The 12406-nt window shown below is 49.1% G+C and overlaps 1 protein-coding gene across 1 annotated transcript in view; it reads left to right on the top strand.

Annotated features, from left to right (window-relative positions):
- Window positions 1–12406, top strand: part of LOC144100586 (uncharacterized) — a 45654-nt gene that overhangs the window by 28860 nt on the left and 4388 nt on the right. Inside the window, exons 4-6 of the mRNA XM_077633487.1 lie at window positions 5733–5973; window positions 9275–9510; window positions 10930–11156. Of these exons, the coding sequence (XP_077489613.1) occupies window positions 5768–5973; window positions 9275–9510; window positions 10930–11156 (669 nt within the window). The 5' untranslated portion in view covers window positions 5733–5767. The remainder of the gene's footprint in view (window positions 1–5732; window positions 5974–9274; window positions 9511–10929; window positions 11157–12406) is intronic.

The raw sequence follows: 12406 nt of genomic DNA, 5'->3' as shown, positions 1-12406 counted from the left end.
ACGCAATGCCTGTATGACTGCTGAGGTTTCCACTGAGTCGAATGCTTTCTCGTAATCAATGAAAGCTATATATAGAGGTTGGTTATATTCTGCGCATTTCTCTATCACCTGATTGATAGTGTGAATATGATCTATTGTGGAATATCCTTTACGAAAGCCTGCCTGATCATTTGGTTGATTAAAGTCTAACGTTGCTCTCACTGTATTAGCGATTACCTTAGTAAATACTTTGTAGGCAACGGATAGTAAGCTGATCGGCCTGTAATTTTTCAAGTCCTTGGCGTCTCCCTTCTTATGAATTAAGATAATGTTTGCATTCTTCCAAGCTTCTGGTACAGTCGAGGTCATAAGGCATTGCGTATACAGGGTGGCTAGTTTTTCTAGCACGATGTCCCCTCCATCCTTCAACAGATCTGCTGTTACCTGATCCTCCCCAGCTGCTTTTCCCCTTTTCATTGCTTCTAAGGCTTTCTTTAGTTCATCTTTCGTTACTGGCGGGATGACGCATTGCTGTGCACTGCTGTCTGTCTCATTAACGCTCTGATTACATTGGCTACTGTACAGGTCTGTATAGAACTCTTCGGCTACGTTAACTATCTTATCCATATTGCTAATGACATTGCCCTGCTTGTCTCTTAATGCATACATCTGGTTTTTACCTATGCCTAGTTTCCTCTTCACTGTTGTTAGCCTACCTCCGTTCTTTATAGCATGCTCGATTTTCTCCATATTAAACATCCTTATGTCGGCTACCTTGCGCTTGTTTATTAACTTTGATAGCTCCGTTAGTTCTATTCTATCTGTAGGGTTACATGCCCGCATGTTTTGGCGCTTCTTAATTAGATCTTTCGTCACCTGAGATAGCTTCCCGGTATCTTTTCGAACTGTCCTACCGCCTACTTCTTCTGCGCACTCTGTAATTATTGATGTCAGATTATCGTGCATTGAATGAACATCAAGATCATCTTCCTCAGTTAAAGCCGAATATCTGTTTTGCAGCGCTATCCTAAACTCCTGTGCTTTCCCTCTTACGGCTAACTCGTTAATGGTCTTCTTCTTCACTAGCTTCTTCCGTTCCCTCTTCAGGTCTAAGCTAATTCTAGACCTTACCATTCTGTGGTCGCTACAACGCATCTTTCCGAGGACGGCCACATCCTGAATGATGCCAGGTTTAGCGCATAGTATGAAGTCGATTTCATTTTTAATCTCACCATTGGGGCTCTTCCAGGTCCACTTCCTGTTTTCTCGTTTACCGAAGAAGGTATTCATGATCCGTAAATTATTTCTGTCCGCGAATTCGACTAATAACTCTCCCCTGCTATTTCTAGAGCCTATCCCATAGTCACCTACCGCGTGGTCGTCAGCCTGCTTCTTGCCCACCTTCGCATTGAAGTCGCCCATCAGTACAGTGTACTGCGATTTTACTTTATTCATTGCCGATTGTACGTCCTCATAGAAACTTTCAACGGTCTGGTCATCTTGGCTGGATGTGGGTGCGTAGGCCTCCGCCACTTTCAGCTTGTACCTTCTATTCAGCCTAATTACTATAGCTGCTACCCTCTCGGTAATAGTGTAGAACTCCTCTACGTTGCCAGCTATATCCTTATTAATGAGGAATCCCGCACCTAGTTCTCGTCTATCCTCTAACCCGCGATAGCACAGTACGTGTCCGTCCTTTAGTACTGTATACGCCTCACCTGTCCTCCTAACTTCGCTACGCCCTATCACATCCCATTTAATTCCCGCTAGTTCCTCAAACAGCACTGCTAGGCTAGCCTCACTAGCTAAAGTTCTAGCGTTAAACGTTGCCAGGTTCAGACTCCAATGGCGGCCTGTCCGGAGCCAGAGATTCTTAGCACCCTCCGCTGCGTCACAGGTCTGACCGCCGCCGTGGTCAGTTGCTCTGCAGCCGCTGGGGACTGAGGGCCGAGGGTTAATTGGTTTGATCATAGAAGGTTGTGGCCAAGTACTACACCAGGGTGGCCAAATCCTGCTCTGGTGAGAAAGTGCGTTGTCGGTTCTGGTCACCGAGATCAGGCCGCACTCCAGGCCTGGTTATGCAATTCCATCGACACGCGGATTTTTTTAAAACCCGGCGGAGAATTGCGCGGCACCAGGATTTGAACCCCGGTCCTCTTGCACGCGAGGCGGATGTTCTACCTCTACGCCATCGCTGCATTTCGCACAAAATCGATAGCAACAGACAAACGGTTGCACTCACAGTCACAAATTTGGTATCCACGTGGTCCTGACGTGTTCCCACGCACAAGGTATCATTGAATCCAACATCCGATAAACGTTTCTGGTACAACGAGACAGAATTTCCGGAGCCGACGTGAATCATATCCGCGCTCCTCGGCCCCAGGTTGCCAACCCTTTCGCTCCTGAGCGCGTGCGAAGAGCGCCCTTGTGCAAGCCTTGCGCCTCGTGCTCGTAGTTGCCATTGCAAACTGCGGATCAGTAATTTCACCACTACTCTTCATTATAGCAATGATCGGACTGGCCAAGCAACTAGAAAAGATAGAAGGAATCAGACACGCGATGTACGCCGACGACATCACGGTGTGGATAAACCGAGGCGCGCTCGGAGAAAAAGAGAAGCTGCAAGAAGCGGCCACATGCATAGAGGAATACGTAAAAGCAAGAGGCCTAACTTGCTCTACAGAGAAATTAGAACTGCTAAGAGTCTGGAGAGGCTAGATGAACCAGACGGTGCCGCAAGAAGAAGCGTATAAGCTAAGGGTTTATCTGGAAGGGCAGCCGATACCAGAGAAGACAACCGTAAAAATACTAGGAATGTGGCTCCAGTCCAATCAAAGATGCAACCACACTCTGGCGCTACTCAAGAACACCACGGCGCAAGTAGCACGCGTGATAAACAGAAGACGGGATGAGGGAGGAAGACACGCTCCAGCTGGTCACAAGCCTCGTTATCAGCAGAGTAACATACAGCCTCCCCTACCATAACTACACCAAGCAGGAAGAGAAAAGAATTGACGCTATAATAAGGCAGGCATACAAAAGAGCATTACACCTGCCGCAACGCACATCAACCGAAAAACTATTAGCGCTAGGGATACATAATACCTTTCTCGAGCTAAAGGAGGCAACAATGAGCAACCAAATCCGAAGCTTAAACCAAACCAAAGCAGGAAAGGTACTCTTAAGAAGATACTGCAGCGAAGGATTAGTAAAGGAACTCGAGGCCACAAAAGAGATACCTGAAAATTATTGGAGCACAATACATGTCGCGCCCATACAAAAAATGTGGATACAAATCTATATAAGGCAAGAAGAGAAGCTAGGGCCGAACACATGCAAAAAAAGGTTAGATTAGAAAAGCAACGTTGCATACACTGAAGCTGCGAGATACGACCACCACAACGGCGCACTGGCCACAGTTGTAAACGAAAACCTACAAGAAGTTACAAGCGCGTCACTAAACGACTGCACGGTTGTGGAGGCGGAAGAGGCGGCTATAGCTCTAGCAATCTCGGAAGGCAACCGTACCGTTCAGATCCCTGACAATCGTAACAGACTCGCAAACGGCAAGTCGAAATTACATGAATGGCAGAATAGGGAGCAGAGCGCCACGCATTATACACACCCACCCAGCCGACAAAAAAAAACATTAAACACACGATTGTCTGGATACCAGGGCATACAGCGGTAAAGGGAAACCAAGTGGCTGATAGAGTGGCTCGAGGGCCTACAAGCCGAGCACCGTATGCATAGAGCTACGAGGAACCCGAACCAGTAACTCTAAAATATTCAGAGATATATATACTGAATTACTACAAAGGTGTTAGAAGATATCCACCACCCAACGCAAGACTAAACACTGAAGATGCAGCTGGATGGAGAATAATCCAGACACCTTCCCCAACCTAAATATCTTAAGGAAAATGTTTCCTACACAGTACGAGGCAAGATGCCCATGGTGAGGTGATAAACCAACACTCTATCATACGTCATGGGCCTGTAAAAAGAGAGCCCCCGATCATTACGATAGTCAATAACCCGAATATGGAACAGTGGGAGGGTATGCTGACCAGCACACACCTGGAGACTCAAAAGGGTCGGATAAACAGATTGCGAGGCGCAGCCATACTCAGTGGAGCCTTAGACTAGGGCCCCAATCCTGTAACAAGATGGAATGTCAACCGAAGAAGGAAGACACCGTCTGAAGCCTTCAAAAACGAATTTGAGAGCTCAATAAATGTTCTTTCCTCCTTCTCCATTGCATAGGCACACGAAGTTGTTTACGAGTGTGGAGTGGTGTGGCGGGGAGGTTGCTGGTAGGTTGTGCTTCTGGAGCATAGAGGCTTCATACAGACGCCGTAATTTTCCCAGTTACGTTACTGCTACCGCAGTAAAAAAAAAGGGGGAAGCGATGAGGAGAGTGCGGGCAGATTGCACGCATGGCTTCTGACATGCGTTGGTGTGCAGAAGCCGCTAGGCATGCAATGCGACATTGGAGGCGATGGCGCTTGGTAAAATTTTCAACAACTTTGGTTTTCTTGACGGTTTCCTTTGCTCAACTAAATAGCACTACGCTGAAACTCTATGCTAAAACGCCTGCCCTGTCTGGGTGGTGCTGTGGTTATTCCACGGCAGAATGAAACCGAAAATATATCGTCAAAACCATTTCTGACGTGTCAAAAGCGAGACAATATACACCCGCTAGCCTGATTGACTGTCTCGTTCTGGTGCGCCTGAAAAGGTTTTTCCTAACCAACCTGCGTGCGCTCGACTTGATCTGGTCACGCTGACGTTTAGGCTCACTGTGCCTTGGGCAGAGCGCGATACATGGCCGCCCGTATCGCACGCGCGGCAGCCCTCCACGCGTCATACCTAGGCGGCCGCGGCGGGAACTCACGTGCCTCGTGTCCAGGTCTGTCTGGTGGCGTGAATCGTGGCTTATACAATGAAAAACAAAAATGTGTTCCGGATTAAAAAGATCTCGCCTAAATTAATGTTAAAGCTCTACGGGTGCCTAAACTCCTCCACTAAATGGCTGGAAGCAAACACTGTAGCCGATAGACTTTTGTCAGGCGTTGTACATGTCGCCTCCTCGCTGCTGCAGTCCTTGCGCCTTTGGCGTTTGCCACACGTGCCATTATACTCGCTAAGTCTACCTGTCGCTGTTCTCACCGCACGGCCCGTCGCGCACTGCACGTTTCACATTTGGCAATGCGCTCTGCAGTTCTGGCAGTGAGCCGGAGACGTTTTTCTTTGCTCCGTCATCCTTGCGTTGTTTCCGTTCTGACCACTCGAAGCACCAAGCAAATCCCTCGACCTCGCACTCATGTGCATGCAGCCCGCCGCGCACGCAGTGTGCCTCAATCCGCTCGTGTCCGTTTTTGCTCCATTTACATTGTACAATACACATTCATACTGATATAGCATAGCATTCTTTACGTGTCTTCCACCGCACCACAGAGCGCACTTCATTCTTTGTTTTTGTACTCGGAACAGCGCTCACACGAACATGTGCAACATAAACATGTATGTCACTGTTCGCTCTTGACTTCGACGTCACTCCTAGCTTACCAAATCCTTGTTTTTTGTTGTGATATACTCGTAAATTTTGCAACGCTATTCCCCCAGACTACCTGTAACTCATGTTTGCCTGCAACTGTCCTTTCAATTAAAGAAAGATATACTTATATCTGCCAGCAGATCAGCCCAATTGTTACAGTGCACTCATGTCGGCTTCTTCAAATTTCCAGGTCGTTTTTGTTCGTTTCCGGAAGGCTTGGTGCTCATGAGCCGCCGTCACCTCTGGCGAGACATTCCGAAGAAAGAAGCCACACGCGGGACCACCCGCTCTATCACCAGTCATCGAGTCATCACCAGCAAGATGCAGAGTAGTCAGCTGGCACAGCCACTTTTGTCCCACGCGGCAGCCACGGTGTCCTTGGCGAATGCCAGCAGACCAGGCAGGAAGCTGTCTTCGGGATCCATTCAGAGGCAAGAATCTCGGTCTACTCTTGGAACGCTTGAAGGGGTACAGACACAAAATTTAGAACGCACACAAACGATATTTTTGTTTCATGGGCGATACCTTCTAACAAGTTCCTGTCGAAAGCATTGAGTCGAACATAATTACGATATTAAATGTTGTCTGAGGAGCCGCTCGGCATATGGACCTGAATGAAGTGAAGTCATGGTTCACTTGCCCCCAATTATTGTGACGTAACCGAACCCAGTGGTTGTTCGCTGGAATGAGCAGCGCTTGCCGTCGACGGTGTTGGCCGGTCGACCGTCACGTCAATGTTCATTTCAGCGCTGGCGCCGACCAAGTCCGAAACTGCCGGAGCAAAATTGTTCGTAATTATTAATGCTGCGCGCTTATGTTTTGAGCTAAATTTCATGATAATTGGGCCCAAAGACTTTTTTCAAAGGGAAAATGCGGATGCCTCCGCAACTCTGTACCCCTTTTTGCACCCCTTTAAGCACGGTGTGCCTGCAGGGTCCAACCGCCAAGCTATTTTGATAACGTAAGGACAGCGTGGGCTTCCTTGATTTGAGACACGTCGGCGGCCAGAGCACAGCGCACAGGAAGAATAGCTTACTGGAATCCACACTTCATCTGACTATTTCCTGCAGTAGCCAGCGCACGCGACGGCTACCACAAGTGAGCTATTCTCACGCGCTCATGAGCCAACCACAGTGTACATAGTCTGGAGGTGCATGGTCGCCTGCAGCTCATAGGCTCTACCCGTTGTGAGTCGGCGGAGGCGACATGGCTCGGGGAGCCCAGCGTGCACTGCATTCCTTAACGACTTACCAGGAAGTTCAGACGCAAAAACGTTGACGAATCAGGTATTGCCTATCGATCTTTTAAATGCAGGCTGAATTTAAGCGCCTTGACATTCTCGACGAGAGCGCGCTGTGGAACCCGACTGCCGGATTTTGTCCCATCTCGTAAATAACGCAGTATAGCCAGCCATGGTTCTCTCCTGTTGACAGCTGAAGAAACGCCGGTCTAAGAGTGAGCGGCTATTTGCGAATTTGATGCTTTGGGATGGCGTGCTGTTAACTATTTAGCTTAGCGCTGGTTTCACTTGGAAAGTGCGTCACTGTGATTTCGGCATTTGCTATAGTGCAAAGCATCTCTATGCGGTGCTGGATATATACAGTGTTGCCGGTAACGCGTTACAAGTAACGGCGTTACCGGTAACGTGTTCCTTTTTCCGGGAACTTAGTAACGTACTCGTTACCACTTCGTAACTGTAACGGGTAATGTCCCTCCGTTAACATTTTTGGTAACGGGAGGAGTCACGTTACCAGTTACTGTTTGTTCCAATTATCATCCACTCCACCCCCCCCCCCTTCTTTTTCTCAAAAAGCGCAGAGCACGAAAAGTAATGTTGTAAATAAACAACACGTATAGGTGCTCTCGACGACCCATGTTGCGGCTCGAATGCATGCCAGAAAACACCTGCCGTTGACGACGCAGCAACTAAAAAAAAGGGCGTCTCCCTCTCAAACGCCAAATGCCCTGGTTCGAGTCGGAGCCTCGGCACAGGTTTGATTTTTTTTAATCAGTGAGTGTGCGGGGTTTTCAGTGGCACCCATAGATCCCGCCACCTGGATACGTTGGTTAGCGGTTAAGCGCAGGCTCTGTTGCGTTTATACTCCGGCGTAACGCGCGCGCACGCTGCACGGCGACGTCACGTGGGCAAAAGCGAAACCCTCTATATCCAACTGCGCTTGACTGCCGACGCGTTCGGCGGCTTTGGCGCATTTTGACCGCAATGGCGGAGACTTGGAGCGTCTCTATTTCGCGCCGAGTGCGCCAGCCGCCGCAACCCCGGTTCGGCTCCGCGGCGAGGCGCGCGTTGTGATGTCATGTGCTTCCTGGGAGCACCGCCACGGCGAAATCGGAAGTTCGCCACCAGTAAAGTTTTCGCTTTAAAAGGACAGAATACGCATCAAGCACGAAACACGTGCATGAACACTCATTCACACAATTGCCTTCAACAGCCTCCGCTTCCCAAACCACTCACACACACACACAACTCTCTAAAGAGTGGAAGCATGCGGAGCATTTGGAATATAACATTTTTCAGAATTACCTTAAATTGGTTGATAGTGCGACGAGGTTTTCTTTGTGAAGCTAGAAATATCGATGTGTCATTTTGTGCTTAATGTCACATGCAGAAAATGGTTTCACCATGTGCCACTATAACATTGCTAAGCTCCTGCAGATTTGTGCAAAATAATCGTTAAATCAGGACTTCGCGTGAAATCGTTGTTTGAGCTAGACGCTTTATGTGAAATGTGAGCTTTATAAAATCGTTATCGGTTCATAAGACGAAGACTAATTAAAGTTAGTGGCCATGAAGTAACGGCAGAGTAACGTGCGGTACTTTTTTTCGGTAACGGTAGCGCGTTCCTTTTATTTTAGAGTAGCGAGTAACGTATTTAGTTACTTTTTTTTTCGGTAACGCCTACAACACTGGATATATATACCGGGGTTCGCGTGCCCCTTTTACTTCGCGTTGTTCTGGGAGCATTGTACATGAATTGATCGCGTTAGAACTCGATTTCAACTGGCTTAGAGCCCGTTCACCAAGGTATCCAGGCTGCTTGCAATTCGTAAATAATGGGTGGCTTCTCACAACTTATTTCAAAAATTTTCCACAAAGAAAAATGCTGTCCATACATAAGGTCTAGTTGCGCAAAATAGGTAGCTGCCAATCACTGCCAGATTGCATAGTAAGTGTGAATTCTCGTCCTTGGAAACCAGTAATAAAAGAACCAAATATGCACAAAAAGTTTGCAGAGTGAACTATAGGCAAGGAAGAAGTCCTGAACCTGTTCAAAGTGCCCATTATTGCAAACACACATAACGGCGCAGCAACGAATAGCTCTTGTTCAGTCTGTAGTTCTCCCTTGGAGCGCGGCTAACGCACTTTAAGGTGTGTTCAGGGACCCCGGATCAGGGGGGGGCAGCCCTCTGCCCCCCCCCCCCCCAACATTTTTCCAGAGGGAGCAGAATCCTCAGGATCGCATTGAATATATTCTACGGTGCACCTTGAACAGGCATTTTTGGCCGCTCATTCACATTGAGTTTCTTAATGGATCTCAAGTGAGGACGTACAGTACACGCGCTGCCGACTTCGGGCAATCGGCAGAGCCCCAACATCTGGCAGCTGCTGAAAGGTTCTAGACTCACGGCTTGCAGGCCCTTTTTCAGCCAGATATAATTAAGGAGCAAAGCATCGTCCGTTTCGAAAGCAGAACGCTTTCTGGCACCTTACAGACGGGGCCAAAGGGCTGCGGCGTCTGCAGCAACACACACTGCTTGCTGCTGGTACACCCGTTCGACAAGGAAGCTGAACCGTGCATTGCCGCTGCTAGCGCGGCACACGACACCCTGCTCTGCGGCTGCGGCTCCAGTGGGTACAACGGACGGACGTGACGTGGCGGCACCTGGCTCCAACTGGGTCGCGTCTAGGGCCGCTGATTTGCGTAGACGTTCCTGCGCTCCTTCTCCCGGTAAGTGGACATTCTCGAAATGGGTTGCACACCTCAGGCTGCTTGCTTTCGATTCTCTAAATGGATCATACATGGACAATTTATATTTACCGTAACTTTTATGGCTGGTTCATAGCATATTTAAACGCGACTGCTGAGCGTTACAATGAGGCTTCACACAAAAGACGATGTTTTTTTCTGATACACTATGCCAGCGCTTTGTGATGATTGTTATTCTGCTTTTTTACGCTTTTTTCTGTGTGCACTAGGAAACTGAACCCAATGAAACGCGGAATGTTGGATATATACTGTTTAATGAAGACAAATTCACCTTAAGATGGTAACAATGTTGATCAGTAGGCTGGACTGTAACATTATTATTCATCAGAATTATTGAGGATCTGCTGTCTGTCTTCTATTGTAGGTTATCATTCACTGTTTTGTTGGCTCATTGGGAATCGTCTTTGGGTGCATCAGTGGGTTTGCGTTGACAGCTACAACCGCTTTTTGTACCCGCATTGTACGCTTAATTAAAAGAGTATTTCTGCTTGCGTGTTTTCTTCTGTGAAGTGATTGTTGAGACATTAATGTACATAGTTATGTAACGTCCATTAATGTAATGTACATTAATACCCTTATAATAACTTACATTAGGGGCCACAGACGAATTTTTTCGGCACGAGGCGTATGTAGGGTTACTTGACGGCGGACCGAACCACTGGCCTGTCAACTCAACGGTTTGGTCGAAGAGGCCCTTTTCCCAAGCATCTCACCCCAGGAGAGCCAAGCACCAAGATGGGGGAAATCTTATAACCATTAGAAAACCGGTGGCTATCCGGCAGCACAAGGTATCGAACCCAGCACCTCCCGAACTCGACGCGGATACCCAACCAAAAGGCCACGCTTCTGTTCATTGGATTTATGGGGTATTCTCCTTCGACGGCTACATAAATTACTTTTGAGTTTCTTGATGCTGTTTTTATTTTAGTTTCATTAAGTTAGCAAGGTTTCATTAAGTTAGCAAAACACCTTGGGCACAGCCACTGGGGTCCAATACAAAACGTTGTATTTAGTTTTGCCGAAATAAAGAAAATTTATTATACCCTCAGGGCCACTACGGCATTACAGAGGGGAGTGGTTACAAAAATGAAATCAATTTAACAAACTGGAGGTAATGAAACAGACAACGCTTATGTATTGGGTTATTTTTTATTTATTTAATTTTAGGACTGGTCGTTGTTGACGGCGCTTCGTGCAGGCAACTGGAGAGTGGTGTGTAGGGTCTGATCAACGTGAGGGGCAAGGGGGCATATAACAGAATGCGAGGTCCCACCTGCGGTCTTGCACCATGGGGCCTTTTTGAAATGTATTTCTTGTGTAACTAATTGTTCTTAATTTTTCACTAAAATTTCACCTTCAACATTCCAACCTACTTTATAGGGCGTGTCCTCGGAGCAAGCCGTCGTAGACCGGTCGGCCGAACTCCGAGCTGTGCTTCGGCAGAGGAGAGCTACAGCGCGGGCTCGGCCACTCGTGGCGCTGGCACGCAGCCGCACTCGCGACCTGGCATTAGCGTCGCAACGGGACCGGGAACAAGCTCGGGCGTGGGCCAAAGTGCCCGCGTGCGTGCAATCCGACTCCCGACACCGGCCACTGTCCGAGACTTGGTTAGTGCTCTGGGCATTCTGTGGGATCTTCCCTCGTATTAATTGTGACAGCTGTGGGGTTGATTGGGGAGAGATAAATACGTTCTTCGCACTTAATCGCGACTGACCTAGTTCAAAGCCGCCTGGACCCCACCCGGTGGTCGCGTACGCAACCGAAAGCACGCCGACCACGGCGAGTCTTGCTCTGAGGGAACAAAGGAACGACACTCTGCCTGACACAAACAGGTATTTATTGCTACAGCAACAATAACGCCAGCTATCAACAAGATACGATAACGAATCGAGCTCGTCCGACTCACCAGCAAGGTTCCGAGCGAATGTTCTCCCGCGCTAGGGCAAGGGATATGCTCCACGGCCGGACGGGACGAGATACGGGAGCCAGTGTTCCCACCGCTTCCTCGCCCCGTTGGCGAAGAGCGGAGCCGCGGGCGACACGTCCGCTCGCGCCAACGAACCCTGCCGAACCGTCATCTGCCCTCTCCCGCGTGCGAGCAGGCTCTCGCGCTGCGACGCAGGCGCCCTCTCTCGTTAATTATGGTAACAAGAGAATGTGCTCCTCCTCGAGGCGAGGCTGCTGCTGCATCGCGGGAAAGTCTACACAGGGGACTGCCGGGCAGATCCCCACATCCCCCCCAACCTAAAACACCCACGCGCCTGAAAGTACATGATATGGAGGAGTCTCCTGGTTTTCATGCATTTGAGGCAGGTCTTGCTGCGGAGGCCACGCTGTCAGCGTCCACGCAGACTTCCGCGGTGTTCCGAAGGCGGCGTGAAGGTCTCCGCTGGGACGAGTGGTATGGCCCGCGGATTACCGTGTCCGCAGGCCCGCGAATAGAAGGCCGGTGGGAAAACTGCAGGCCAGGATTCTGCAGCAGTCGCCAGGGCAGCAGCAGCCGGAGGTTACTGCTGACTGGTCTCGCCGCAGCTGTCCCGGGTGGATGCGGCGAACAGGATACAGGCCGCTCCGTCGCAGTATGTTGCAACGAGACGATGTGCACCGGACAGCATGCCTGGGTTGCTCCACCGGGTCTGCAAAATTACCGAAACGCTCTCAGCGTGCCTTTAACATAGGTCACGGGAGGGGAAACGATATCCGCAAGGGCCTCGTGGCACAATGCCTAACTCGCTAGCAAAACGTGTCGGGCGGCTGTGCTAACGCAAAGTTCGAGTGAAATAAGCCCTTTCTTGAGTTGAACGAGACTGCTCAGTTCGTGCAAGGTTACAAAAAAAATGGGCGGGCAGGAAAGTGC

This window comes from Amblyomma americanum, chromosome 1 (assembly GCF_052857255.1).
Source record: "Amblyomma americanum isolate KBUSLIRL-KWMA chromosome 1, ASM5285725v1, whole genome shotgun sequence".
Classification (NCBI taxonomy): Eukaryota; Metazoa; Arthropoda; class Arachnida; order Ixodida; family Ixodidae; genus Amblyomma; species Amblyomma americanum.
This window is presented reverse-complemented; position numbering and strand designations above follow the sequence as displayed.